General features: G+C 54.2%; 8 protein-coding genes and 1 non-coding gene across 9 annotated transcripts; 4 read left to right on the top strand and 5 right to left on the bottom strand.

Moving 5' to 3' along the window:
- Positions 1 to 1,510: 1,510 nt before the first annotated feature.
- Positions 1,511 to 2,611, top strand: CLUP02_03744 (galactoside O-acetyltransferase; the record flags this gene model as incomplete). The annotated part of the gene is made up of 4 exons (XM_049282761.1): positions 1,511 to 1,710; positions 1,926 to 2,048; positions 2,116 to 2,213; positions 2,304 to 2,611. 4 exons carry the CDS (start codon positions 1,511 to 1,513, stop codon positions 2,609 to 2,611), a joined length of 729 nt encoding a protein of 242 aa, XP_049139904.1.
- An 82-nt stretch (positions 2,612 to 2,693) lies between these two features.
- Positions 2,694 to 3,233, bottom strand: CLUP02_03743 (uncharacterized protein; the record flags this gene model as incomplete). The annotated part of the gene is made up of 2 exons (XM_049282760.1): positions 2,694 to 2,814; positions 2,923 to 3,233. 2 exons carry the CDS (start codon positions 3,231 to 3,233, stop codon positions 2,694 to 2,696), a joined length of 432 nt encoding a protein of 143 aa, XP_049139903.1.
- A 184-nt stretch (positions 3,234 to 3,417) lies between these two features.
- Positions 3,418 to 3,693, top strand: CLUP02_03742 (uncharacterized protein; the record flags this gene model as incomplete). Its single annotated transcript, XM_049282759.1, has 2 exons — positions 3,418 to 3,460; positions 3,521 to 3,693. The coding sequence occupies 2 exons, from the start codon at positions 3,418 to 3,420 to the stop codon at positions 3,691 to 3,693; spliced, it is 216 nt and encodes a 71-aa protein (XP_049139902.1).
- Positions 3,694 to 3,760: 67 nt separating this feature from the next.
- On the top strand, positions 3,761 to 5,890 carry CLUP02_03741 (peroxin 8; the record flags this gene model as incomplete). Its single annotated transcript, XM_049282758.1, has 1 exon — positions 3,761 to 5,890. One exon carries the CDS (start codon positions 3,761 to 3,763, stop codon positions 5,888 to 5,890), a length of 2,130 nt encoding a protein of 709 aa, XP_049139901.1.
- A 627-nt stretch (positions 5,891 to 6,517) lies between these two features.
- Positions 6,518 to 7,247, bottom strand: CLUP02_03740 (uncharacterized protein; the record flags this gene model as incomplete). Its single annotated transcript, XM_049282757.1, has 2 exons — positions 6,518 to 6,566; positions 6,631 to 7,247. The coding sequence occupies 2 exons, from the start codon at positions 7,245 to 7,247 to the stop codon at positions 6,518 to 6,520; spliced, it is 666 nt and encodes a 221-aa protein (XP_049139900.1).
- Positions 7,248 to 8,725: 1,478 nt separating this feature from the next.
- On the bottom strand, positions 8,726 to 8,819 carry CLUP02_tRNA045. Its single transcript has one exon. It is a non-coding gene; the product is annotated as a tRNA-Glu (tRNA).
- A 678-nt stretch (positions 8,820 to 9,497) lies between these two features.
- Positions 9,498 to 9,962, bottom strand: CLUP02_03739 (uncharacterized protein; the record flags this gene model as incomplete). The annotated part of the gene is made up of 1 exon (XM_049282756.1): positions 9,498 to 9,962. One exon carries the CDS (start codon positions 9,960 to 9,962, stop codon positions 9,498 to 9,500), a length of 465 nt encoding a protein of 154 aa, XP_049139899.1.
- An 808-nt stretch (positions 9,963 to 10,770) lies between these two features.
- CLUP02_03738 (uncharacterized protein) lies at positions 10,771 to 17,758 on the top strand (the record flags this gene model as incomplete). Its single annotated transcript, XM_049282755.1, has 26 exons — positions 10,771 to 10,832; positions 10,938 to 11,053; positions 11,116 to 11,261; positions 11,318 to 11,398; positions 11,471 to 11,643; positions 11,708 to 11,755; positions 11,807 to 11,924; positions 12,002 to 12,108; positions 12,171 to 12,428; positions 12,475 to 12,610; positions 12,669 to 12,835; positions 12,897 to 13,066; positions 13,126 to 13,162; positions 13,244 to 13,575; positions 13,628 to 14,075; positions 14,110 to 14,142; positions 14,217 to 14,663; positions 14,734 to 15,465; positions 15,502 to 15,582; positions 15,656 to 15,897; positions 15,954 to 16,439; positions 16,502 to 16,814; positions 16,841 to 16,930; positions 16,988 to 17,054; positions 17,105 to 17,279; positions 17,538 to 17,758. The coding sequence occupies 26 exons, from the start codon at positions 10,771 to 10,773 to the stop codon at positions 17,756 to 17,758; spliced, it is 5,286 nt and encodes a 1,761-aa protein (XP_049139898.1).
- Positions 17,759 to 18,091: 333 nt separating this feature from the next.
- CLUP02_03737 (uncharacterized protein) lies at positions 18,092 to 20,224 on the bottom strand (the record flags this gene model as incomplete). Its single annotated transcript, XM_049282754.1, has 9 exons — positions 18,092 to 18,161; positions 18,212 to 18,304; positions 18,404 to 18,599; positions 18,794 to 18,873; positions 19,030 to 19,267; positions 19,339 to 19,593; positions 19,840 to 19,856; positions 19,985 to 20,140; positions 20,205 to 20,224. The coding sequence occupies 9 exons, from the start codon at positions 20,222 to 20,224 to the stop codon at positions 18,092 to 18,094; spliced, it is 1,125 nt and encodes a 374-aa protein (XP_049139897.1).
- Between the last annotated feature and the right edge of the window lie 533 nt (positions 20,225 to 20,757).

The following is a 20,757-nucleotide window of genomic DNA, read 5'->3' as shown; positions in this document are numbered from 1 at the left end:
TAACTCTGTTCGAGTTCAGAACATGGCGGTTCTGTGGCGGTGGGCTCGTGATGGGTTTGCGATGGAGTGAACTAGGTAGTAAAAGTAAAGTATGAAGTCGGCGTTCGTCAGCCAACATGCGTGGAAACGGAGTCTCTCGGATTCGTGAATTGCGAGACTCCGACGTCCAGTGTGGGTGATGGGGTGCGTTCTCCCGGTCGTTTGCTGCAATTCTCGGAGGTATTCGAGTATGTACTACTCCGTATACTAGGTAGTAAGAATCGTGGAGATGTGGACGTGAGACTGCACAGACGTTGGATCCTTCTTTCTGTGCTGCGCAGACTGTGGAATCCAAGATGCGGAATCAGATGTCGTCCCCCACCTTTTCTTTCCAGCGTTAGTCTCTCCACCTCAGCCCAGCTAGGGGATGCTGAGGTTATTCCCGTCGTGATGTCAGGTAAGGCTGTTCTGCTCAATGGGTTCTTCGACAGTTCCCTGCCCTGGGTATTCAACGAGGAAGAATACGAGGGAGGGACGGGAGAAACGGAATCTGGCAGACAATGTTTTGCTGTGGCTGACAGATAGAGACAGACGGACAGAGATGACGACCTGGAGTGAGTGCGTCGTGTCTGTCTGGTGCACACACACAGAGTTGACGCGGGTAAGGCCAAGCGCGAGCGCGGGCCGAGTTAAGGGGGGCGGGTGACGCAAGTGCGTGGAGCCCCCGCGGCCGTCGATGCGCTTTGAACACACCTGCGGATACTTCGTACACTGACTGACTGCTCTTAGGTGTCGTGCAAAATACTGCTGTTGCTGGCAGCTGCTTCTTTTTCCCATTTTGGGAGGGGAGGAGCAGCACCAGCAACCAACATGGTCCAGGTCTGGTCCCCTTCTTTCTTCGTCTCCCCCCCGTCCCCGTTTACACGTACCTTGCTTCGGGTTCACCGACCAGATCATCCACCTTTAGCTCTGCTGCGTAGCCTCTGGGCTCTCTTCCCTTTCCCTTCTCCTTCCTAGCTCCATTGCTTCAATTGGTCACTTGATCCTTTAATGCCTCTTTTCTTCAGGGTTGCCAGCTCGTGAATTAAACTACCAGACTACTGCCATAGCTCGACAACGGCCGGCAATTGGCATCCGAGATCCAATACAGCATACTCTTCCATAGAGACCCTTTTCCTCTTCCTCCTCATCGTACAAAAAGTCGTGGGGTGTGCTCTAGGTTTTCCCAAACGACCCCGTCTTCAATAGAAACACCTTGTTCTCGCTTCTTCCATCCATCAATTGCATTCCTCCTCATCATCCCCCCCTTGTCCATCTCTGTGGATATCCTTTTTCTTGTCAACTCACCGACAAGTCGGTTGTTTCCACCCCAGATTCCCCTGACCCCCATCCTGAACTTACCTCACCTCACCTCACCTCGCCTTACCTCGCCTTACACAAGCTTGGCAAACATAAACACACTTCAACTCATACCTACGTCCCCTACACATACGTACCTTACGCGCGACCGCGCACAAAAGACACATCCCACATGCTCATCCTCCAAGACGTAGCCATGGACATCCGCACCGTCGACAAGGAAGAAAACAGGAGGCGCATGAGAAACGGCGAGCTCTACTGGGCCTTCACCCCGGATCTCATCGCCGACAGGAAACGCTGCAAAGCCGCCTGCGACAAGCTAAACAACGCTGGCGATGTCAGCCGCCGTACCCTCGTTGGCATGTGGAAAGAGTGAGTCCCTTCTCTCTTTTCTCTATTTCTCTGTTTCACTATCTCCACCCCCCGGTTCTATTTGCGCCTATCGCCGTGTCCCCGCATCATTTGGGTATCGGCAACTTTCCACACCTTTTGAGAGCTTCCCTTGTCCCCCGCAACTTTGCATTACCTCATGTGTACTCCGTACCTAGCATAACGAAGGAACGGATCTGACTTGAGAACCCACCCAGCATCAACCGGGACACGATCCCTCTCCCTCCGCCACGTCTCCGCCATCATGAGGACGATGCCCTGCTTGAAGACTACCCGTGGATCGATACCCCGATAAAGATGGACTACGGCTACAATGTCAAGTATGTGACACCCACCCCCGGATCTCCACAGCCAAGTGAAGCGTGCCTCGTACTCACCGCCCAATAGGCTCGGTGAGAATGTCTACGTCAACTCCAACAGCACATGGATAGACACCTGTCTCATAACCGTGGGCGACCGCACCCTCATCGGTCCAAACTGCTCGTGTAAGTCCCCTCCTCTCTCCTCTCTTCTACTTATACCCCATCAGGCGCAACCCGCGACCCGCGAATTACCTAAGCTGACCTCTCAAAAAGTCTACAGCGGCACACATCCGCTGGAACCCCGTCTCCGCAACGGCACCCGCGGGCCAGAGTCGGGTAAGCCAATCACCATCGGTGAGGACTGCTGGCTCGGCGGCAACGTCATCGTACTGCCCGGAATCACCATCGGCAAGGGCGTGACCGTCGGCGCCGGGAGCGTCGTGACCAAGGACGTGCCGGATTTCGTATGCGTGGCGGGCAACCCGGCGCGGGTAATCAAGACTGTCGAGCAGTCGCAGCCGACGACAACAAAGCCGTCGGACGAAGTGTCAAACAGGATCGTTCCTAGCTCTACTATGTAGTGATGCAGTTTTCGCGTGCCTGACTTTTCATCGTGCGTGTAGTATGTATAGGTGTTTATGTGTATTCATGTCGTATTCGTGTTCATAGACCACCTTGAATAGTGAAGGACGCGATAATGAGGACGAGGACGTTGATGACGCCCCATAGTAACGGGATCCAAGTTGACATGGAGAAGAAACCGGCACGGTAAACCGCAGCTAGGCTGTGACGGAGTATCCCATGTTAGCCTCTCTCTTTATCTGTCTCTCTGTGTCCATCTTCTGCACTCCTATCTTTGCCCCGAGTGCCACATACGAGAAAGAGAACTCACATCAACCCAACAACACTACCCGCGACCAGCGCCTGCACGCCCGACACGATGAGGTACAGCAGCGGCACGGCCCAGATGTACGTCAGCGACCCGCGCTTGTTGGTGTGCATGGCGATGGTGATGGCCGCCGCGCCGAGGTGCACGACGCTGTAGATTATCGTCGTCCATAGCACGGTGAAGCGCCAGATGTCGTTGATGTAGAAGAGGCTCCAGCGGTGGTCGTCCGTCAGGTCGCGGAGCTGCCAGTTGATGCTGGGGAACGAGGGGGTCTTGTAGTTCGTCGGCGGGTAGTCGCGCGCCGTTTGCGACATTGTTCGGGGTGTCGGGTGTTTCTCTTTTTCGGTTCCGGTTCGATTCGACGTTGGAAGAAGGAGAGGATGTAGGCGGCGAGAGTTGTAGGTAGTACGAGGTCGTTGACCTTTTTGTTCGAGGTTCTCGGAGGTTGTTGGTGTACCTAGTGTAGGTAGGTAGTCGCAGTTCCTGCGCGCGGTGACGATGTTGCTGGGGTTGAGTGGGCGATCTTCGGGTGCCAATTGGGGTGGGCGGGAGGTGTTGCAGGGATGGCGCAGCTTAAGGCAAGCTCGAGGTGTGGCTTTAGGGGCGTGTCCCGTCGGTCTCCAGGTGCCTCGGCAAATGCGCCCGCCCGCCGAACGTCCTGCTCTCGGCACCGGCTTCGATATCGCAATCCACCGGCAACATCACCAGCCGCACCTTCCTTCCACCACCGTCTCTTCCGTTGTAAAACTTCTTTCATTCCCCGTCTATGGTTAATTCCCTCCCAGCATAGCCGTCGAATGATCCACCAGTCTCGCGAAACGATACGATACGACCCGACACGATGCCGGCCGACAGACTCCTTAACACGGTTCTGCAGCTGTACCAAAACGTCCATGACGACCGTAAGACGGACCAGATCGTCGGCTCGACCGTGAACCTCCTCACCTCCCTCTCGAATCCGCTGAACCTCGGCGTCCTCACCTCCCAGCTCCTCATCGCCCCCGCCATCTGGCACCGCCGCGACGGCCTGCGCACGAGTCTGCGCATCATCTCAATCTACAACAGCGCCGCGACACGGGTGCGGCAGAACGAGCTCGACGACGCAAAGGCTTCCTCGGTCGCCAACAATGATTCCCGCACGATTCATACGCCGACACCGACGAGGCAGGGTGGCGGTCTCAGCAGCGAGACGTGGGTGCGGGCCGTGGTCAAGGGCGCCGATGACCGCTCCAACAGGTGGCAGCATCTGCTGGTCCTGACGGGTATCCTGATGGGCATGGAGGGCAACGATAAGCGTTCGTTGTCGCGGGGTCTGCGCAATACCCTGGAAGAGGCCGTCGTCACGGCCGCGAACCTCGCGCTGGAGCGCCAGGACGGGTCCTTCGCCTCGGCGTCCATCGTACTGGCGCTCAACTACGTCTTTCCGTTCCTCTCCGAGTTCCACCAGTCCGCCGTCAACTACAACGCACTGCTGCCCATCACCGTGCTAGCCATCACGGGAGAGGACGGGTTCCAGGACGGCGGGTTCTTGGAGGACGTTCGGAGGGACGTCAAGCAGAACGGTCCGTTCGTGGAGTGGTCTCCCGCGTCGCCGTCGTTCAGGCTGCAGCAGGCGTTGGAGAGCAAGCCGCTGATGGGCGGCATGGGACCGCTGTCCCGGCTGGCGGCCTTTGCCGTCACGAACGCGACGGACTCGTCGGCCGTGCTCGACGCGCAGGACTCGCTGCTCGAGTTTGCGCAAAAGCTATTTCAGCAGTGGCAGCGCAACCCGTTGTCGACGGTCGACGCCGCGGACGAGACGGCGCGGCTGGAGCACAACACGCTCGAGGGGACCTGGCCGGTCCTCTGGGGCACGCTGAAGAAGACAATGTACGCCACGGTCGCTGTCTTGCAGTCCATTGTTGGGCGCAGTCTTCTCGATCCGCGCATGAGGAACGATGTCATGGGTCCTCAGGTCGCGACCAAGACACTGCTCACTCTGCGGTTTCTGTTCTTCATCTCGTCGAGGCACGGAGCCAGCTCGTTCCAGGCGTACACTTTTACCTACCTCACATCCCTCGACATCCTCGCACGGTTCGGAGATGCTTGCGTCTCTTTCCTCACGGAGACGAAGCCCCCTCACGCAGGAGTGGTGCCCCCCGGCCCCCTCGACAGAACACTAGACCTGTTCTACCTCAACGTCGCCGAGCACCTGCCCCTCAACATGCCCACAGAAGCCTGCGACGCGCTGATCGTCCGGCCGGCGACAGCTTACCTCACCCACACGGGTGCTCTCACATCGACGACGGTTGAGCTCTTTGAAGCAGCCCACAGCGCCGTCCTCTCGGTGCTCTCGTGCCCGCACAATGGCGCCCTGACCGTCACCCTCGTTCCCTTTTACGTCGACGCCCTGTTCGCCTCGTTCCCGGCGCAGATCTCGACGCGGCAGTTCCGCGTGGCCTTCAAGACGGTCATGCAGATCGTCTCGCCACCCTTCCCCATCTCCCTCGCCGAGCCGCAGCTCTCCGAAACGCTCCTCGAAATGGTGCGCTTCAAGGCGCTGGGCGCGGGCACGGCACCGCTGCCCGCCACGCACGACGCGCTCGCGCAGGCCGAGAAGGGCCTCGAGGCGACCGCCGAGCAAACAGAGGTCCTCTCGGAGCAGAGCTCGCTCGTGCTGACGCTGGTGGATTCGCTTCCGTTCCTGCCGCTGCCGTTGGTTGAGGAGTGGTTGACGCTGACGGCGCAGGCGATGAACGAGATTGCGGACCCGGCTGTGCGACGGCCTGTGAGGGATCGGTTCTGGGAGGTGTTGGTGAGTGGCGAGATGGATGTCGAGAGGGCTACGATTGGGGTTGCGTGGTGGACTACCAAGGGCGGGCGGGAGCTTGTTGTCGGGAGGGATCAGGTTCTGCTGCAGCAGCAAGAGCAGCAGCAGATGCCGTTGATGAGTGGTGCGATTATGGATGAGAGTAAGTCGAGTAGGCTGTAAGACTGTGGTCAGAGAGAAGCGTCTGATTTATTTTGTGTATCTGAGCGGCAATGAGATGATATATCATGTAGAATGAAAAATTAATATGAGCAGGAGGAGTTCAAGGCCAAGACTGTCGAATCTAGATTTTACCATCATCGCATCCGTGACGTGTCAAGTGACTGCTCTTTCTGATATGAGGACTCGATGTACAGACACGTGTAGCAAGTCTCACGCAACTGGGAAGGAGGTCAGAATCCAAATTTGCCTGTGAGCGTCACGTCCCTTCAGAATGAGCTCTACGAGATGGACATGTATCACGGGACAGGGTGACCACTGTCACTGAACTGATGTTCCGTATTTGTATCTCGCTGGTCGTATATAGTGGTGATGCATCGCCCTGCTTCTGCTTCTGTAGTCCTCCCGACAGTCGTGGTTCTGCAACGTTGTTTTCCCACTTCCCCTGGCTGGTGCCCGGCGTGCTCTCCACCCGATGCCCACAGTACTCGCGAGGCTCCCTTGGTGTCTGTAATTTGTTCCAATGCGAGTAGAATGCCTGCTAGCCAATAGTTAGAAAGCTTGATGCTGTAGGAAACATAGCCTATGTTCTTGCCTTACCCAAACAGTCGGGAGAGAAATCCACAGATGCTACGGGTAGTAGCCAAAGCAAGCAAGCAAGCTATCCAGCCCTCTTCCTCTGTGCAAGAAAGGAGACCACATCCAAAGCAGGCCGACCATCATCAAATCAACATCAATGAGACACCACAGGTCCGTACCACTTCTTCAGCTGCATGACGACCCGGAGCGCGTCGTCAAAGATGAAGAGGTACGTCTCAAAGTTGCGGTCAAAGAAGCTGTCGGCATTGGGCATGCGCGGGTCCTTTGACGCCTTGATGAGGCGCGGGACGACTCTCTTCAGGACGGCCATCTCCTTGTCCGTGAGCGGGTTGACGTGGAAGGACTGGCGGCCGCCGAGGAGGCGGGTGATGACGATGCGTTCCTGGCGGGTGATTTCTGGTGCGTCGGAGAGGATTTCCGAGGGGCCTCTGGCCGCGTTGGCTCGTTTGGTCTTCATTTTTTGAGGGGATGGATGTGCTCGAGGTGTATGGATAGAAGTGACGGTTTCCTTGCTTGTGAAGAGGGATGGGTGATGATGTTGGTGAGGATAAGGTGAGTTGTCGTAGGTTAGTGATGTGGAGGACAAGGAGATGTTGTAGGACTGTACGATCTCTCGTTGTTGCTTGGGGGACAGATGTCTCTTTGATGAGGCAGAGAAGGAAAAAAAAAGGTTTTGTTTTGTGGATTCCAAGAAGGAAGGAGCGATCAAAACATCATGGTCTAGAGGAAGGACCGGCCTCGGGCTACGAGCAAGCTTCATCCCCGCCCCCCCTTCTCATCCGAACAATCATCGGTGTGAGTATATTCCTTTCAAGATGTGATGGCTTGTTTCCCTTTTCTCGTGATCCGTCTTGCATTTGTCCAGTGGCTATTGATACTGCATTGTAGTGATTCTACAGAACCAAGGAAAACGAGAGATGGCACGTAGCCGAGAAGCTTGCTTTGATATACTCAAGGGACGAGCGAGTAGATTTCTTCTTCGCATTCAAACTCAGTTCTCACTTGACTTCTATAGGGGTGATAACGCGGCGTAACACAGGAACAGAGTGAGACGACAGCTGATGAAAAAAGCTCGACAACCATGATTTCCTGCGCGTAAGCGAATCAAATCTACAAGGTTCCATGGGGCACATGGCTGGTATTTGGCAGTGGGAAATATCTCTTCAGTATCTCAGCGCTCATCTCGTTCATCTCTCTGGACGACTGTCATGCCTCCTTGGATCTGGGAAGGGCCATGCCCCACGAAGCGCATCAAAGGAGAGAAGATGAGCGGGCATTTGGTCTGGTTAGAGAAGCAACGCGAAAGCCCCTGTTTTGGACGCCAACATATGGCAATGATTGGTAGACCTTGCATTCCTCATTCCCAAAACTACTGCATTTGTAGGAGATGTGCTTCAGAGAATACTCCTCGCGTGAACGTCGGTATATCGCACGCCTCAACTTCAAATTAAAATATCCTGGGATTCAGCAGCATAATATAAGGCCTGCAGTGGTCAGAGCGAGTTCATAACCTGAAGCCTCAAGTCGGATCAGCAGGGGCTCGCCTCTCTTCACGCATACATGAATATGCCTGGGAGTATATGTCGAGAAGCACTGCAATCCAGGGCCGTCGCCAGGACACCATGGACTATTGATCTTACCACTCTATGTTCAAGCTGGCTTAGATTGGTTTGATACTTGAAGTATCGAAAAGCAGTGGTTGGCCATCACGGTCTAGTGAGGATCGACGACTCCTGTCTCGTTTCTGGGTCGTTCAGCTGGACAGCGAGGGAATGTCCGGCAATTTTGGATGACAAAATTGCCCTCTAGCAGGAACCTGAGACGGTCGGCACTCTCAATGTTGAACGCAGTCGGACCAAAGAGACAGGAACCCCCAGTTGAAATGCTCTTCCCAGACCAAAGTCAAAAGCCACTTCTCATGGCAAGTCTGCAAGCCGGCAAGTCCCAAACTTTTCTCGCTACATCAGAGTCGCTCAAACAACATAGCAAGATAACAACCTTATTGTGCTCACATGCGAATGCATGTCTCTACTTCAAGTAGCAAAGAGTCTCCCCAATGTCACCCAGATCAAGTCGTGTAACAGGCATGTAAGTCAAGAGTCAAGAGACGCAGCACCAAATTTAAACTCTATCTCATGCTCTCAGAGTCGCTCTGGGCCAAGCCGGTCCCAAAAACATGTATGCAAACCAAAAACCATCAAAAAGCAAACTTCGAGAGAACCCCAAAAAGATTTGTTGTTCCGACACCGAGAGTCGAACTCGGATCTCTCCGGGACTTTGAACCATTTGATTGGTTGAAAGCGGAGTATGCTAACCGCTACACCATGCCGGATTGTTTTCTTGTTGCCAACAGTTAGTATATAAAGGCAAAACCATGTCTGTGATTGGTCGTTCCGTTACTAGGATGACTAGCGGCGTGTCTGGGGTTGGTGGAATGTGCATTGACAGGGAACCGTCTTTTCTGTGATCCTCAAACGGCTCTGAACTGCTTGGTTTCTGGACCAGTCTGATGGCAATTAACATCGTGGTGACTCGAGCGTAAAGCCGAACCTGTTGCAAGTTTCCATGTTTAACTCAATTGAGAATTGCTACCTGCAGTCGGAAGACAGGGTTCACATAGAGAAAACCCATGGTTGGCATTGAGCCGCCAATGCGCCGACCCTTAAGTTGGGAGAGAGTTGACTTTGCCTAGTTTACTCAAAAGACGTTCAAGAATTGCCCGACATGCCACCGACTAATTAACTCACTTTCTCTTTGCTCGAAACAGCGATTTGACTACTGTCTCGCTCAGCATTAAACTTATCATGAACAGAGCTAAACACAACGACCCTGGCCCGAAGAAACGAAAGGGATTTGAGCAGATTTTCCCGAACCATCTCTCTTCGTCCCACGGTACGGACCAGGTTTCACATTGAGGTGGTGTCCCTGGAGTGTGTTGCCTGAAGATTATGAACATCGGACGCGGCGGCATCGACACTTCTTGGCAAAACGACGGATGTAGTCCGAACGCTTATTTGTGAGGCATCAAGCCAAGCATCGCGACGTGACAAAGGTTCCCATGGAATGCCAAATGTCTAATTACTGCGTACTGCAGCCTGCAGGTATTCATGCCCTCCCCGGAACCCCCTCCGCAGCGCCCCGAAAGATGACGATCTCGCGAACCTTGACGGGTATCTGTGTTGGTACCTGGGGGCTTTGCGATCCTCGTCAACCTCGTCACCTGACTGACCGACGTAACCGCGCTGCAGTCTAGACAATTGACTGCTGCACATGGTGTTTGCGATGACCGTTGGAGTACTACACTACGTGCGGCGTGCCAGGTGCTGACATGAGCAGCAGTGGCCGGCGGCCAGCTACCCCCTCCCACACACCTCGACGAGCTTGGCCCAAAGAGGCAATGAAACGACAAGACTTGCGTCTGAAGGAATCCCCTCCCCGTCTTCGAATTCTCCACCAGCGCGGTCCACCACCTCATGGAAGAGAGGCACTGGCTCTGGCACTGGCACAGAGGGGAGCGCCCCGCCCTAGGGCTTCGCGTACCAAGTACGGGATGGGATGAGTTACGTTGCAGGAAACCTGGAAGAAAGGAGGGAAGGGAACGTGGGAGAATGGAAGAGTGCGACTGAATGCGACGCGGCGGAAGGTCCTTTTGGCTTTTGTGTCAGACCATTGGCTTTCCGATGTTCGGATGCCGCGGCGAACGATGGCAGGACCGCGCTGCGCGGAAATGGTCCGGAACTCGGAGGCTAAGAGGACTTGGCAACTTGCCCGGTTTGGTCTCAAGACTAGAATTTTTCTAGAACATGGGAGCGTCCCCGCTCTTCATTCTGCTCAGTTTTTCAGATACGTACCGAGGCTCGGACCACCTGGACCCCCGATCCGACGCCAGGACCAATTCGTCCAGACGGTCACCTGAACGGAGCCACCAAATGAGGTTGGCGACTTTCTCTCTTGACCTTCGACCGGCCACCGTGTTCACGGACGACACGACGGACGATAGACGACGGACGACGCAAGGTACTGCACTTGCACGGTCTGATCGACTGCCAACTCAACAATTCGTTTGCAACCGACAAGTCTTGGCTTCCTCCCTGGTGACGGTCTCCCGATCTCTGGCGAAAAGACGAACTTTGGCGGCTATGCTCGGAAAAGTCAGACGACGTCGGCGCAGCCGCCAACCCAAACCAAAGAATTGGAGTGTATCAAACGTTGGGGGTTGTTTTGGAGAACATCTCCAAGCATGACGGAGGGTTGGAAAAATATTTCAACATCGCAGCTGCAGCATGAATGAAGGTGTGACGAAACGCCGCCGCCATTGCCCTCTCCCGAATGCTCGGGTCCTGCCGTAACAATGAGAGGCGTGCGTTTTGTCTTGAATGGGCAACAAAATCGTTCAATTATTGGCCGCCAATTCTTTTTTCTCTTCCAAACCTTTCCCACACCAGGATAGACCACCACACCAAACTTCAACCGCGTCCGACCTTTGGCCTTCGTCACAACTGGAGAGGGGCGCTCCGCGGAGATGCAAATTCTGCATTCTCAAGGATCTGAGGCAGGCATCCATTAGTGTGGTCGCTAACGTTGCCTTACCGCGCAGTCTCGCAGGGATACCGTCTAAGTGTCGCTAGGCCTTTTGGGGGCTGCCAATTCGTGTCAATCTGTGCTGCAAGCCTACAAGCCTGCAAAACGCTTTCAGGGCTGTTACAACCTACGGCACTTCCCAATGCTGCCCGTCGCTGATCATTGCATCGGTACCGCCGTGCTCGAAGCCTGGGTGTGATGCCAATGCTTTTAGACTGTCCACCAGATGCTTCAGCCTTCAGCCTTCAGACCGTGGGGGGGAAGGATGCCAGTCTAGCAAATGTTCATTCTGCCTTGTCGAAGCCCCCCAACTGGCGATCATTAGCTGGGGTAAGGATAGGTTTTTGATGCTTCTTATCTTCGAGTTCATGGGGGCTCCGATTCCCAAATCACGCATCTCAGCCTCATTCCGACTGGAGGACACAACTCGGAAATATCTACGCAGCTTTTTTCGCAGAGACCGACAGGCACTACCACACCCGCACCCTTTGTTTTGTTGACGGCCATCGAAACGTTTCTAACGTTTCGCCAGCCAGAGGTACATCTTGCGCAGGTACCTCCAAAATGCCACATTGGTGGAGGGGCATTGGTTTTTGGTGTGTGTGAGAGTCCCGCGCAACTGGACTGGACAGCAACCAGGTCTGAGGTTGGAGCTCTCCGCCGCCCGGATGCCTGGCTAGAGCTCAGGTGATCTGAAAATTTGATCGATTGTGAACGTGGCTCCGCTCCTGTTCAAAGCCCGGCCCCAGCTTCGTCTGATGACCCCAAGCCCAGCGAGCGCGACCAGTCGCCAGCGACGCCGGCCTGCCGCGAGGGCACGCCTGGGCCTGGGACGTTCTGCGTCTGGAAGGGCTGGGTGAAATGACCTCTTTTCCCTTTGCGCCAAGGATGGTCGTTCGTGGTGATGATGCCTCAACCGTGGTTCAATGACAGAACCAGTCTGTGTCACTTGGGTCTTGCGGTGGCCCTGTTGACGAATTTTTGGCTACGCAGGGAAATGCCTGTGGAGCATCTCCGAATCGGAGTGTGGGAGATTGGTCGTGATGGAAGTTTAACATTGCATCACTGTTTGGGTTCATCTGCGACCATCGCAATCCGCCAGCCTTGAACGGTGGACCTGGGCAGATAGGTCCAACGGCGGGCAATGGCATCTTGCATCAATGATGCATCTTGAGGAGCCGTACGGGGTATCCGTACCTACTGCCGTCCCCTTTCTTACACGCGCGGATGGATCCTCGATTCCGGTTTACTGGATGGACTTGGTTGACCTTTGGTATGATATCAGGTTCGCACAAGCGCATCAACCTACGGCTATTGTCCATGTCTGTCACGAATGCAACCGCAAAATTCACGTCTCCGAGTCAGCGATTAGTTTCCCCGGAGCAGGTGTTGCGTTGCATGTCTAGGCTTGGCAAAGTGTGCCATATTCGAACCTTGCCGCAACGATCCGACGAGGACAACCTCTTTTGGGGTGTCGTGACGGTGATTGGGGGCAAGGTTCCCCAACATGACCCCTTCCCTGAGCTTCGACTTCAAGAGAGGGTGAGAGGGAGATGGGAGCCAAAAGAGCCAAGAGATGGTGCGGGCAGGTCCTGGTCAGACGGCACGGGGCCTCGAATTACTTCAGGAACGTGATGAGAGTCGAGAAACTCAAGCTTTTTGGTGGTGGTCACTGGTCAAGCCGTCAAAGGAAAGAGGCTGCCCGGCACAATATCGCATAGGGCGCGATGAACAGCTCAACAGCCACCTCCTAAGGCTCCTCCTAGTGTATGGAGTACACACTACGAAGTACATAGTAGGCAGGCTCCTGCTCACAGACTCCTCCCAGAGACTTCAGACCGGTGGTCGTCGCTGACACATTTGGCCCTGGTTGGCCTTGGATGGAACGGAGGTTCTGGACCAATAATTGCCCACTTTACAGGACGAGGCAAGTGCCTTGGTTTCTGGCCCAGCTTCCCACCTTTTTTTCCACGGGACGAATGCTCATGTTAATGCCTTGTGTGCCACAAAAACATGCCAGTTGGGAAACTTGGCCAGGGGTGTGTGTGGTTCTGGAGGGGGCGCATTCTACGCAGTAACAGCTGGACAGCAAAAGTGACTTCCAATCAAGTACTCCGTACCCGTCCTAGCTTCTCCAATGCCATATAACCAAGAAGAGTCCCACCTCGTGTGCAGATTGTTGGTGGAAAAGGGTTTTGAAAAGCTTTTCTGGCCGTCCCAAACGTTTTCCTACATCATTGAACTTGACCTTTGGTCCTTGGATATAGGACGCCTGATCTGCGAGAACCCAGAAAAGGGATGCAGGGCACATCGAAACGCCGTTGAAATCCGTACGAGCCGTCAACCAGACTACAACCAAACGAACGACGGGAGGCCGAGACAGCGCTACAGCGACATCGCGCAGCAAGCCATCATCACGCCCAGAGCCGGAACCCAGAGGGAAGAGACGCACGCCTACCTTTACGACCCCTCTTACCTTCCACGTCCCCCTTCCCTCTCCCGCGAGTGTGAGAAGCGGGGTTTGACTGGGCTGGCGCAGCATCCACGCAACTTGCCCAGCGAACTGCATCGTCGTTGGAGCTGAGCTCGGGAAGCGAAGCATCGGTTGGGAGGCTTTTTGCAGCAATCCATCCACCAGCACCAGCACCAGCACCAGGCCCGAGTTGTCCTTCCTGTTTCCCCTTTTCCTTGTTGGGTTACCTTCACCATTGGAGCGACATATCGTCCCGTTGACCCTCTCATCCATCCATCCATCCTACGAGCATCGTCGTCTCGTGCTTGCTGGCTGTTCGTCGTCAAAGGTGCCACAACATATTGGCGGCCCCAGCTGCGTTTGGATCGTCAAAAGAGAGAAAGAGGCAACAGATTCTGCCACCACACACCCTTCATCGTTCGTCGTCTGCTGCTGCTCACCCGATCCTCTTTTCTCTCTCAGTTTCGCCCTCTCACGTTGTCGGAGCAGCCACCACCAATCCAACTCAACCAGCCACTCAGCTCTCATAACTGTGTGTGGTGTGTGTGTGTGTGTGTGCTTGGTCTAGAAAGATCGAGACAACCAGTGACAGAGACCCTAGGTGAGAGAAAGAGGCCTGACCTGACCCTCTCACCCATACGAATTGAACATCCGGTTGTCTGTGTGTCTGCACAGCATCTGCACCAAAACGTGGGGAAGACCGTGGGAGAGAACCAAGACACACAAACCGCAAGGAAAAGAGAAGAGACAAGCAGGTCCCATCCTGTCAAGTTGTGTGGACGTTGTGAAGCAGAACATCCCGTCCTTTTTAACAGGAACAACGACCCGGTCAAGCTTGGCCTACAGCCTGTTCCCCACACACCCCCTCGTTCCCTCTCTCTCTCACAGTCGGAAGTCTTCTCCTGATCTCTCCTCTCAAGAGGGACACTCACACGTATCCGTACTCACCACACCCCCCTCCTCCTCCTCCTTGAATCCCCTCCATCCCCACCGTCTCTTCTCACAGTCACCAGTCACCCATCCCATCCCATCCATCCCTCATCCCTCACCCCTCTCCGCTCGTCGCTGCACGCCCACTCCCACGCCGGCGGCCCTGCTCGGTGGTGTCTGGCAAGCCGCAAAGTCTGGGTCTAGGCGAATGGCTGGAGTGCGCCCCCCCTCAAGCTGCCAGTTTATTATCATTACATAAAAGACCGCCGCTCTCTTCCATTTCCTTACACACTGCAACCTCTCATCGCTGCGTCCCTTATCTCTGGGCTGGCAAAAACAAGCTGTCAAATATTCAACTGAAGCTCAATTGCGCCCGCTTGGATGCCTTTCCCCCCAGTCACAGTCTCAGCAGCGCACCGCTCCGTACCTTATCTCGCGGCTGTTTAGATTCTCCCACCCTTTCCAAGTCCCTCTACCACGCTGGCGGTTTCGCCCCAATTCTCGTGCGGGCGCTCGTAGGCGCCACTGGCAACTTCTCCCCCGGATATCCCTTTTTCGGGCAATTTTTTACGACCCCGTCCCTGCTTGTCATCTCTTTTGCGCCCGCAACCACGCGCGAGAAGTGCCAAACACCCATACAACGAACACTTCCAGAACATCGTAGGGCTGGGAGTGTGGAACACGCGACGTCACAACGGCGTCCTATCTACAGATCCAGATCCAGATACAGATCCTCCCGTGCTTGCGTTGCCGCTGCCGCTCACGCTGCCGCTGCCGCCAACGCCGACCGGCAACCTGCCTCAACCCCCGGACCAGATAAGGCATGGCAGATAAGATGTCCATCGACAACAAAGATCCCGTCAAGGAGGATACTCCAGAGACCGTGGGTTCTAGTCCCGAGGGCGAACATCAGCCTGCGCCTAATGGCACTTCAAACAATCCCAATGGTGCTGCTGAGGGCCAGCAACCAAAGCGAAAGGGTGGCCGTAAGCCTGTGAGTATCTCTTTACTCCCTCATTGCCTATCTCAGCATCAACACCTTTACTCAAGTGTGCGACCTTTTGCGTGTGTTTATTGTTCTCTATCAACACCACAACTTCCCCAGACTTTCGTCTGTGTCACACAATCTTAAGGTTTCACCTGGGACGAAACCTTGTTTGGTCCTATCTCAACTCCCACTCAAGAGGAAGGCTAATTGTTTACCCCAAGATCTACGCCACCTCCGAGGAGCGTAAGCAACGCAACCGCCAGGCTCAAGCTGCCTTCCGCGAGCGTCGCACAGAGTACATCAAACAGCTCGAGGAAGCCATTCGTGTTCATGAGTCCAACCTGCACAACCTTCAGGCCGCTCATCGCACTGCTGCCGATGAGTGTCTGATGCTGCGCTACAAAAACTCCTTGTTGGAACGCATCCTCTTGGAGAAAGGTACGTTGACACGCCGTCAATTGGTCGAGAATGCTCGAGTATTAACAGTACATTAGGCATCGATGTTCAAGCTGAGCTTCGTGCCAAAACTGGCAGCCCCAACTTGGGGCCGACTCATGCTCCTCAAAATATGGTCCAGCCACCGCCTATCCAGCGAGCCATCCTGAACCGACATCACCAGTCTCGCCGATCCAATTCGAGCATCGCCCCGAAGCTGGAGCCCGGCATCAGCCCTCTGCCCCCGCCGATACAAGCAGCCCACTCTGCTGCTTCACCAAAGGGCCGGCCCACCCCTTCATCACACTCCAACTCGCCATCAAGCACGGCACCGTATGGAGGCCAGCAGGCTCTTTCACCGGCAGCCTCTGACCACGGACCGCTTCGTCCTGGCATGGCACCGTCCATGAAGTCTCAACTCAGCCCCATGGGTCCCATGAACCCGGCCGCTCGAGCTCATATGATGTCCGGAGGCCCTCCTCGCGTCGGCAATAACGGTTCATACTACCCAACACCTGGGTTCCAGAACCACATTGAGCAGCTAGGTAAGTCAACTGGCGCTATTTACTGATGAATCTTGCCGTCTTGTCCCTAACACCAAGCTTAGAACAAGAGTATGATGCTCCAGCGGACATGATTGAAGACTCCGAGATCGACACCCCAAGCGGGCCTGGGCCATATCCCAGCGGCTTCTCTGGCGACGCACCGCAGCATATGATGACTTCGCCAAACTCCGTTGGTCCCGGCCACGGCCAGCACATGACGTCTCAGGCCGAGCCAGCACAACCTACCCACACGACCCAGGGTGCATATCCCTCCATGACCCAGCTCTTGGATACCGGCATTGATTGGGATCCCTTTGGGCTGAGCGCCAGCATGGCCTTCCCATCACAATTCTCTTTCGATACCAGCAACATGCGGTAACCCTGCGCCCCCACGGTGAAAGAATCGAAATTCTCGACACCTGCACGTGGACCGGGATCGTTGTGTTCAGAGAGGAGGATCTGTCCAAATTTGTTTTATCAAGGCCTACATGGTCGCTGTCTTTGATTCAAAAAGAAAAAAAAGAAGTTTAATCATGTGAACATGGGAGGTTTGCGAGGAGCGAAGACAACTCGATACCCGAGACGACACGACATCAGCATTCGGACGGCGAGATTGTTTTCTGGGCGAAGCCTATAGCGGCGTCCTTAACTACAACAAACACTAGCGAGGGGAAACAAAAATTATCAAGATGGCTTTCAATACCCGCGCCGTGCGGTCATCTACGGGGAAATGCGATCACGACATAAAAAAGTTACCAACAAATCATTTTGTCTCTTTCGAAATTTGGACAGTCAAAACTGGGCGGCGGAAATACCCCACGGGAGGTTTGGCGGCCTGCAGTACTTGTCTCTTATTTTCATGTTTTTATATGCCGGGAAGCTTTCCGCAATGGAACCCCGCGCTTGTTTTTAATGGCGTTTATTTTTCATCATTCACACATCGCATATTTGATGGTGTATAGGATACAGGCGGAACCAAAAAAAGTTTTTCTATTTCGGATTTCAAAAAAAAAAAAAGACAGAGTCTTTATCTCTTGGGTGAAATGGATATTGGTTGAAATCTTCTCTGTGAAGTCAGCGTCACTCATCATTTGCAAGGTGTCTACGGTTTTGGGACTGATGGTATGTCGTTGCTACAGGCCCTCCCGGCCGTGGGGTCCAGATCGGACGACGGCGGAAAGTGCGGGAACACGGAGGCATCTGGGAGGGAAATGGACAAACCCGCGCCCACTTGTGGCTGCCGCGCGTCTGGGACAAGACGGGGCGAACGGGTTTCGGACTGGGTTCCGTACATGAGAGACTTTGTTGGCTTGAATTGAGTTGAAGTGACTAGCTGAATGAAACCCGACGTCTGATCGGGACGTTTATTTTTGCTCAAGCTTTTTTTGTGTACTTTTCTCTTCACTGTGAATATCTTTACACACCTTATTTTATGTAAAAGGCGCCATTATTACGAGCAAGCTGGCGAGGATTGCGTGTTCACTGTCACAGATTTCATTTCTGTATTTCGATTGGTGTCTTCTCTCTGTCTCTCGGTATCTGGAACCAAAGGATGCAGTGTTGGTTGCATTCATGCGACGTCGTTATTGGGAGTTTAGGTAATGGCCAAGAGCCTTCTATCCTGGTGGGTTCGAGAATGAAGACACGTGGTGTTACCGTACGGGATATGTGCGTATCAAGAAAGCCTGGGGATTGGGGAGCTTCAGGTTTACCAAAGTTTTTCTGGGTGTGTGTCGTTTCCTTCAGCGTTACGAGTTACGATGAGCTCTCACTCGGATCGAAAGGGGACGAGCCCGGATGAGGGGAGGGAGAGGCCAGGGGGGGGGGGGTGTTCCTTGGTCCGAGCTGCGTGTTCCTGGATTCCTCTTGGTCATAGAATGTAAGAGGGTTTGAAATCATGTGAATTTCTTTTTTCCCCATCTCCAAGGCTTTTGGGACTTATATTTTTCTTGCGGTAAAGCTACAATCTTTGCGTTTTCCTTGGATTCCGATTCGGCGAGCCGACTTGGAAGTGACATATACGAGATTCTGGGCTGGTAAGAACATGTGTTGTGTGACCCCGAGGGTACGAGGGGTTGTTTGGACAAGTGATTGCTTTGAGTTCGGCACTCGCTGACATGGAACCTGCCCACCTGTCTGCCTTACCTTGCAAGGGCGGGTCTATTGGAAGGTGTACGCATGGGAACAGCCGTGTGTGACTGCTGGCCCCCCCGTCTGGAACCTTTGCGAGATTGATATTAAAAAGACGGGGAAAAGAATCTGGGGCAGCGCCGCCCCCCCGTTTCGTTTGACTTGAGTGATTGCAATTTTTGTTGCTGCCCTGCTACTACTCCGTATACTCCGCAGTGGGTTACGCTTTTGTGCGTCCTGTTTTTTTGTGACCAGGGGCATGTGGACGTTTCCATGACCTAATGATAACCCGTTCGAAGCTGAGCTGTTGGTCCACCGTGACTGCGGGAGATAGATCGTTTAGGGGCGGAGAGAGAGAGAGAGGAGGTTAGGTTCGGTGTCCCGTGAAGGGCCCAGTTTGTTCCCACCGAGGGCATCCGGGAATTACGTAAGTATGACTTGTTTTTGACTTTATAGAGACGGGGGCTTGTTCCAGGTATCCGCGTGAGATTGTGATTTTATCTTGTTGCTCTTTCCGTATGCAATGTTTGTAAGAGAGATGCCTGTTTGGGAGGTATAAGTGTAGAGATGGAAAGCCAAGAGGGAGGGTAGACGGGGAATGGATTCCGGAACGCTGGGGAAGAGAGACCGGGAGGCCGGGGCGGCAGAGACGGGGTTTCGGAACGGCGGTTGGCTTGGTTGTCGAGGGGCCCTTGGGTCTGGACCGGGTGTGGGATTCGACATGTTGGTTCAGACGTACGTACGTACGTATAGAGGCTTGGCTTGGGACGGGCCAAGGAGGCGTATGGCTTGGTAACTGTGACGTGGTTTCTCAACGGCTTGTAGAGTGATTTCGGCGAGGGAGTTTGATACGCTTCTAGATCTAGAGAATGGGCTGGACGAAATGAGCGGTTTCGAGCGAAGGCGGGTCGCTCGTTATTCTCATGACAAGGGGCAAGCTCCCGGTGAGCTGAGATATTGGGGGGCTTCTCACAGTTCATGAACCGGTGCAAAACGTGAGCGCGATTGGTTGTATCACGTTCACCTAGTCATGTTCTGAATCATCGAGAGATTGTGTCTTCGCTGGTACGTATCAGGTAATGATGATGTTTTCATATTGCAAGCACCTGATCAGTTCCTCTTGTGTCAGGTTCACCGCGTGTTCAGTATACGTATACCATCCAGCTTATATTCAGCCACTGCCTTCAGGAAGGGAGGAATCGAGGTACTTCGGTCAATTCATCTCGTCTCCAGTCATAAGAGGCACAAGGGGAACGTGGTCGAGGGGTACCTGGGGGAGTCGATGTACTAACTCAGAAACCGTCGAGCCATCAACCTAACCTTCTGTTCGATTCCCTATGCTTCTTCTTTTCCTCATTCAGGCTTTATCTTCCACGCTTCATCGAAATGCTATATTCTCAGTTAGTCTCGGTCACGCTGAGAAATGACTACGTGTGAATTGAGAGCTGGCTGGCTGCCGATGTTTCGATATGAGCTCAATCGACAGCCGGTCGAAGTCACGCAAGGCGATGCACAGGAACGATGGGAAAGCAAAAGTATGAGGCAATCCCGCAAGCCCCTCCTTTGGAATGCTGTCAGCTTGGGGAACACGTTGCAAGGTTTTCGTCAATTGTCTAGCTACTCAAGATACTTTACATCATGAAGTCTTTCGCCATTTTTTGAACCCCTTTTAACACTGCGCGTCAAGTAGACTCAGAATATTCATACGCACCTCTACCTGAGGTCATATTGCACCAAGTGAAGTGTGTCGTTGAAAGAATCGATTTCGTAGTCCAGGCACATCCATCATCAGTTCGGGAATTGATCAAGCGTGAAAGGGTTACCGTCGTCTTACACGAAGTACGAGCCATCCGATCACTCTGTGCTCGCTTATCAGTGGCTACCTTAGCAAAAATGCCCGACCGGATGGAAGACGTCAGTCGAAACGCCGGCCGACTCGGCCGCGGTGGCGGTGCGGAGTAGTGGGGGTGGCAAGACAGCGGGGGGGGGGGGGGGGAGAGAGCCCGTGACACCAGGCCGTTCAACGGCTCATCGTCGCGGACTAAGGTTCACGCAACTTCCCGGCCCGTCGACACCTCCTTGAATTCGCAGGAAACGCGTCATGCAGGGTTTCTTGACCATCTTGTTGGGAATACTCAAGGTAGACGAAGAAGCGAAATAATCGCAAACCCCCGTCGTCCATCTTCAA

This window comes from Colletotrichum lupini, chromosome 2 (assembly GCF_023278565.1).
Source record: "Colletotrichum lupini chromosome 2, complete sequence".
Classification (NCBI taxonomy): Eukaryota; Fungi; Ascomycota; class Sordariomycetes; order Glomerellales; family Glomerellaceae; genus Colletotrichum; species Colletotrichum lupini.
This window is presented reverse-complemented; position numbering and strand designations above follow the sequence as displayed.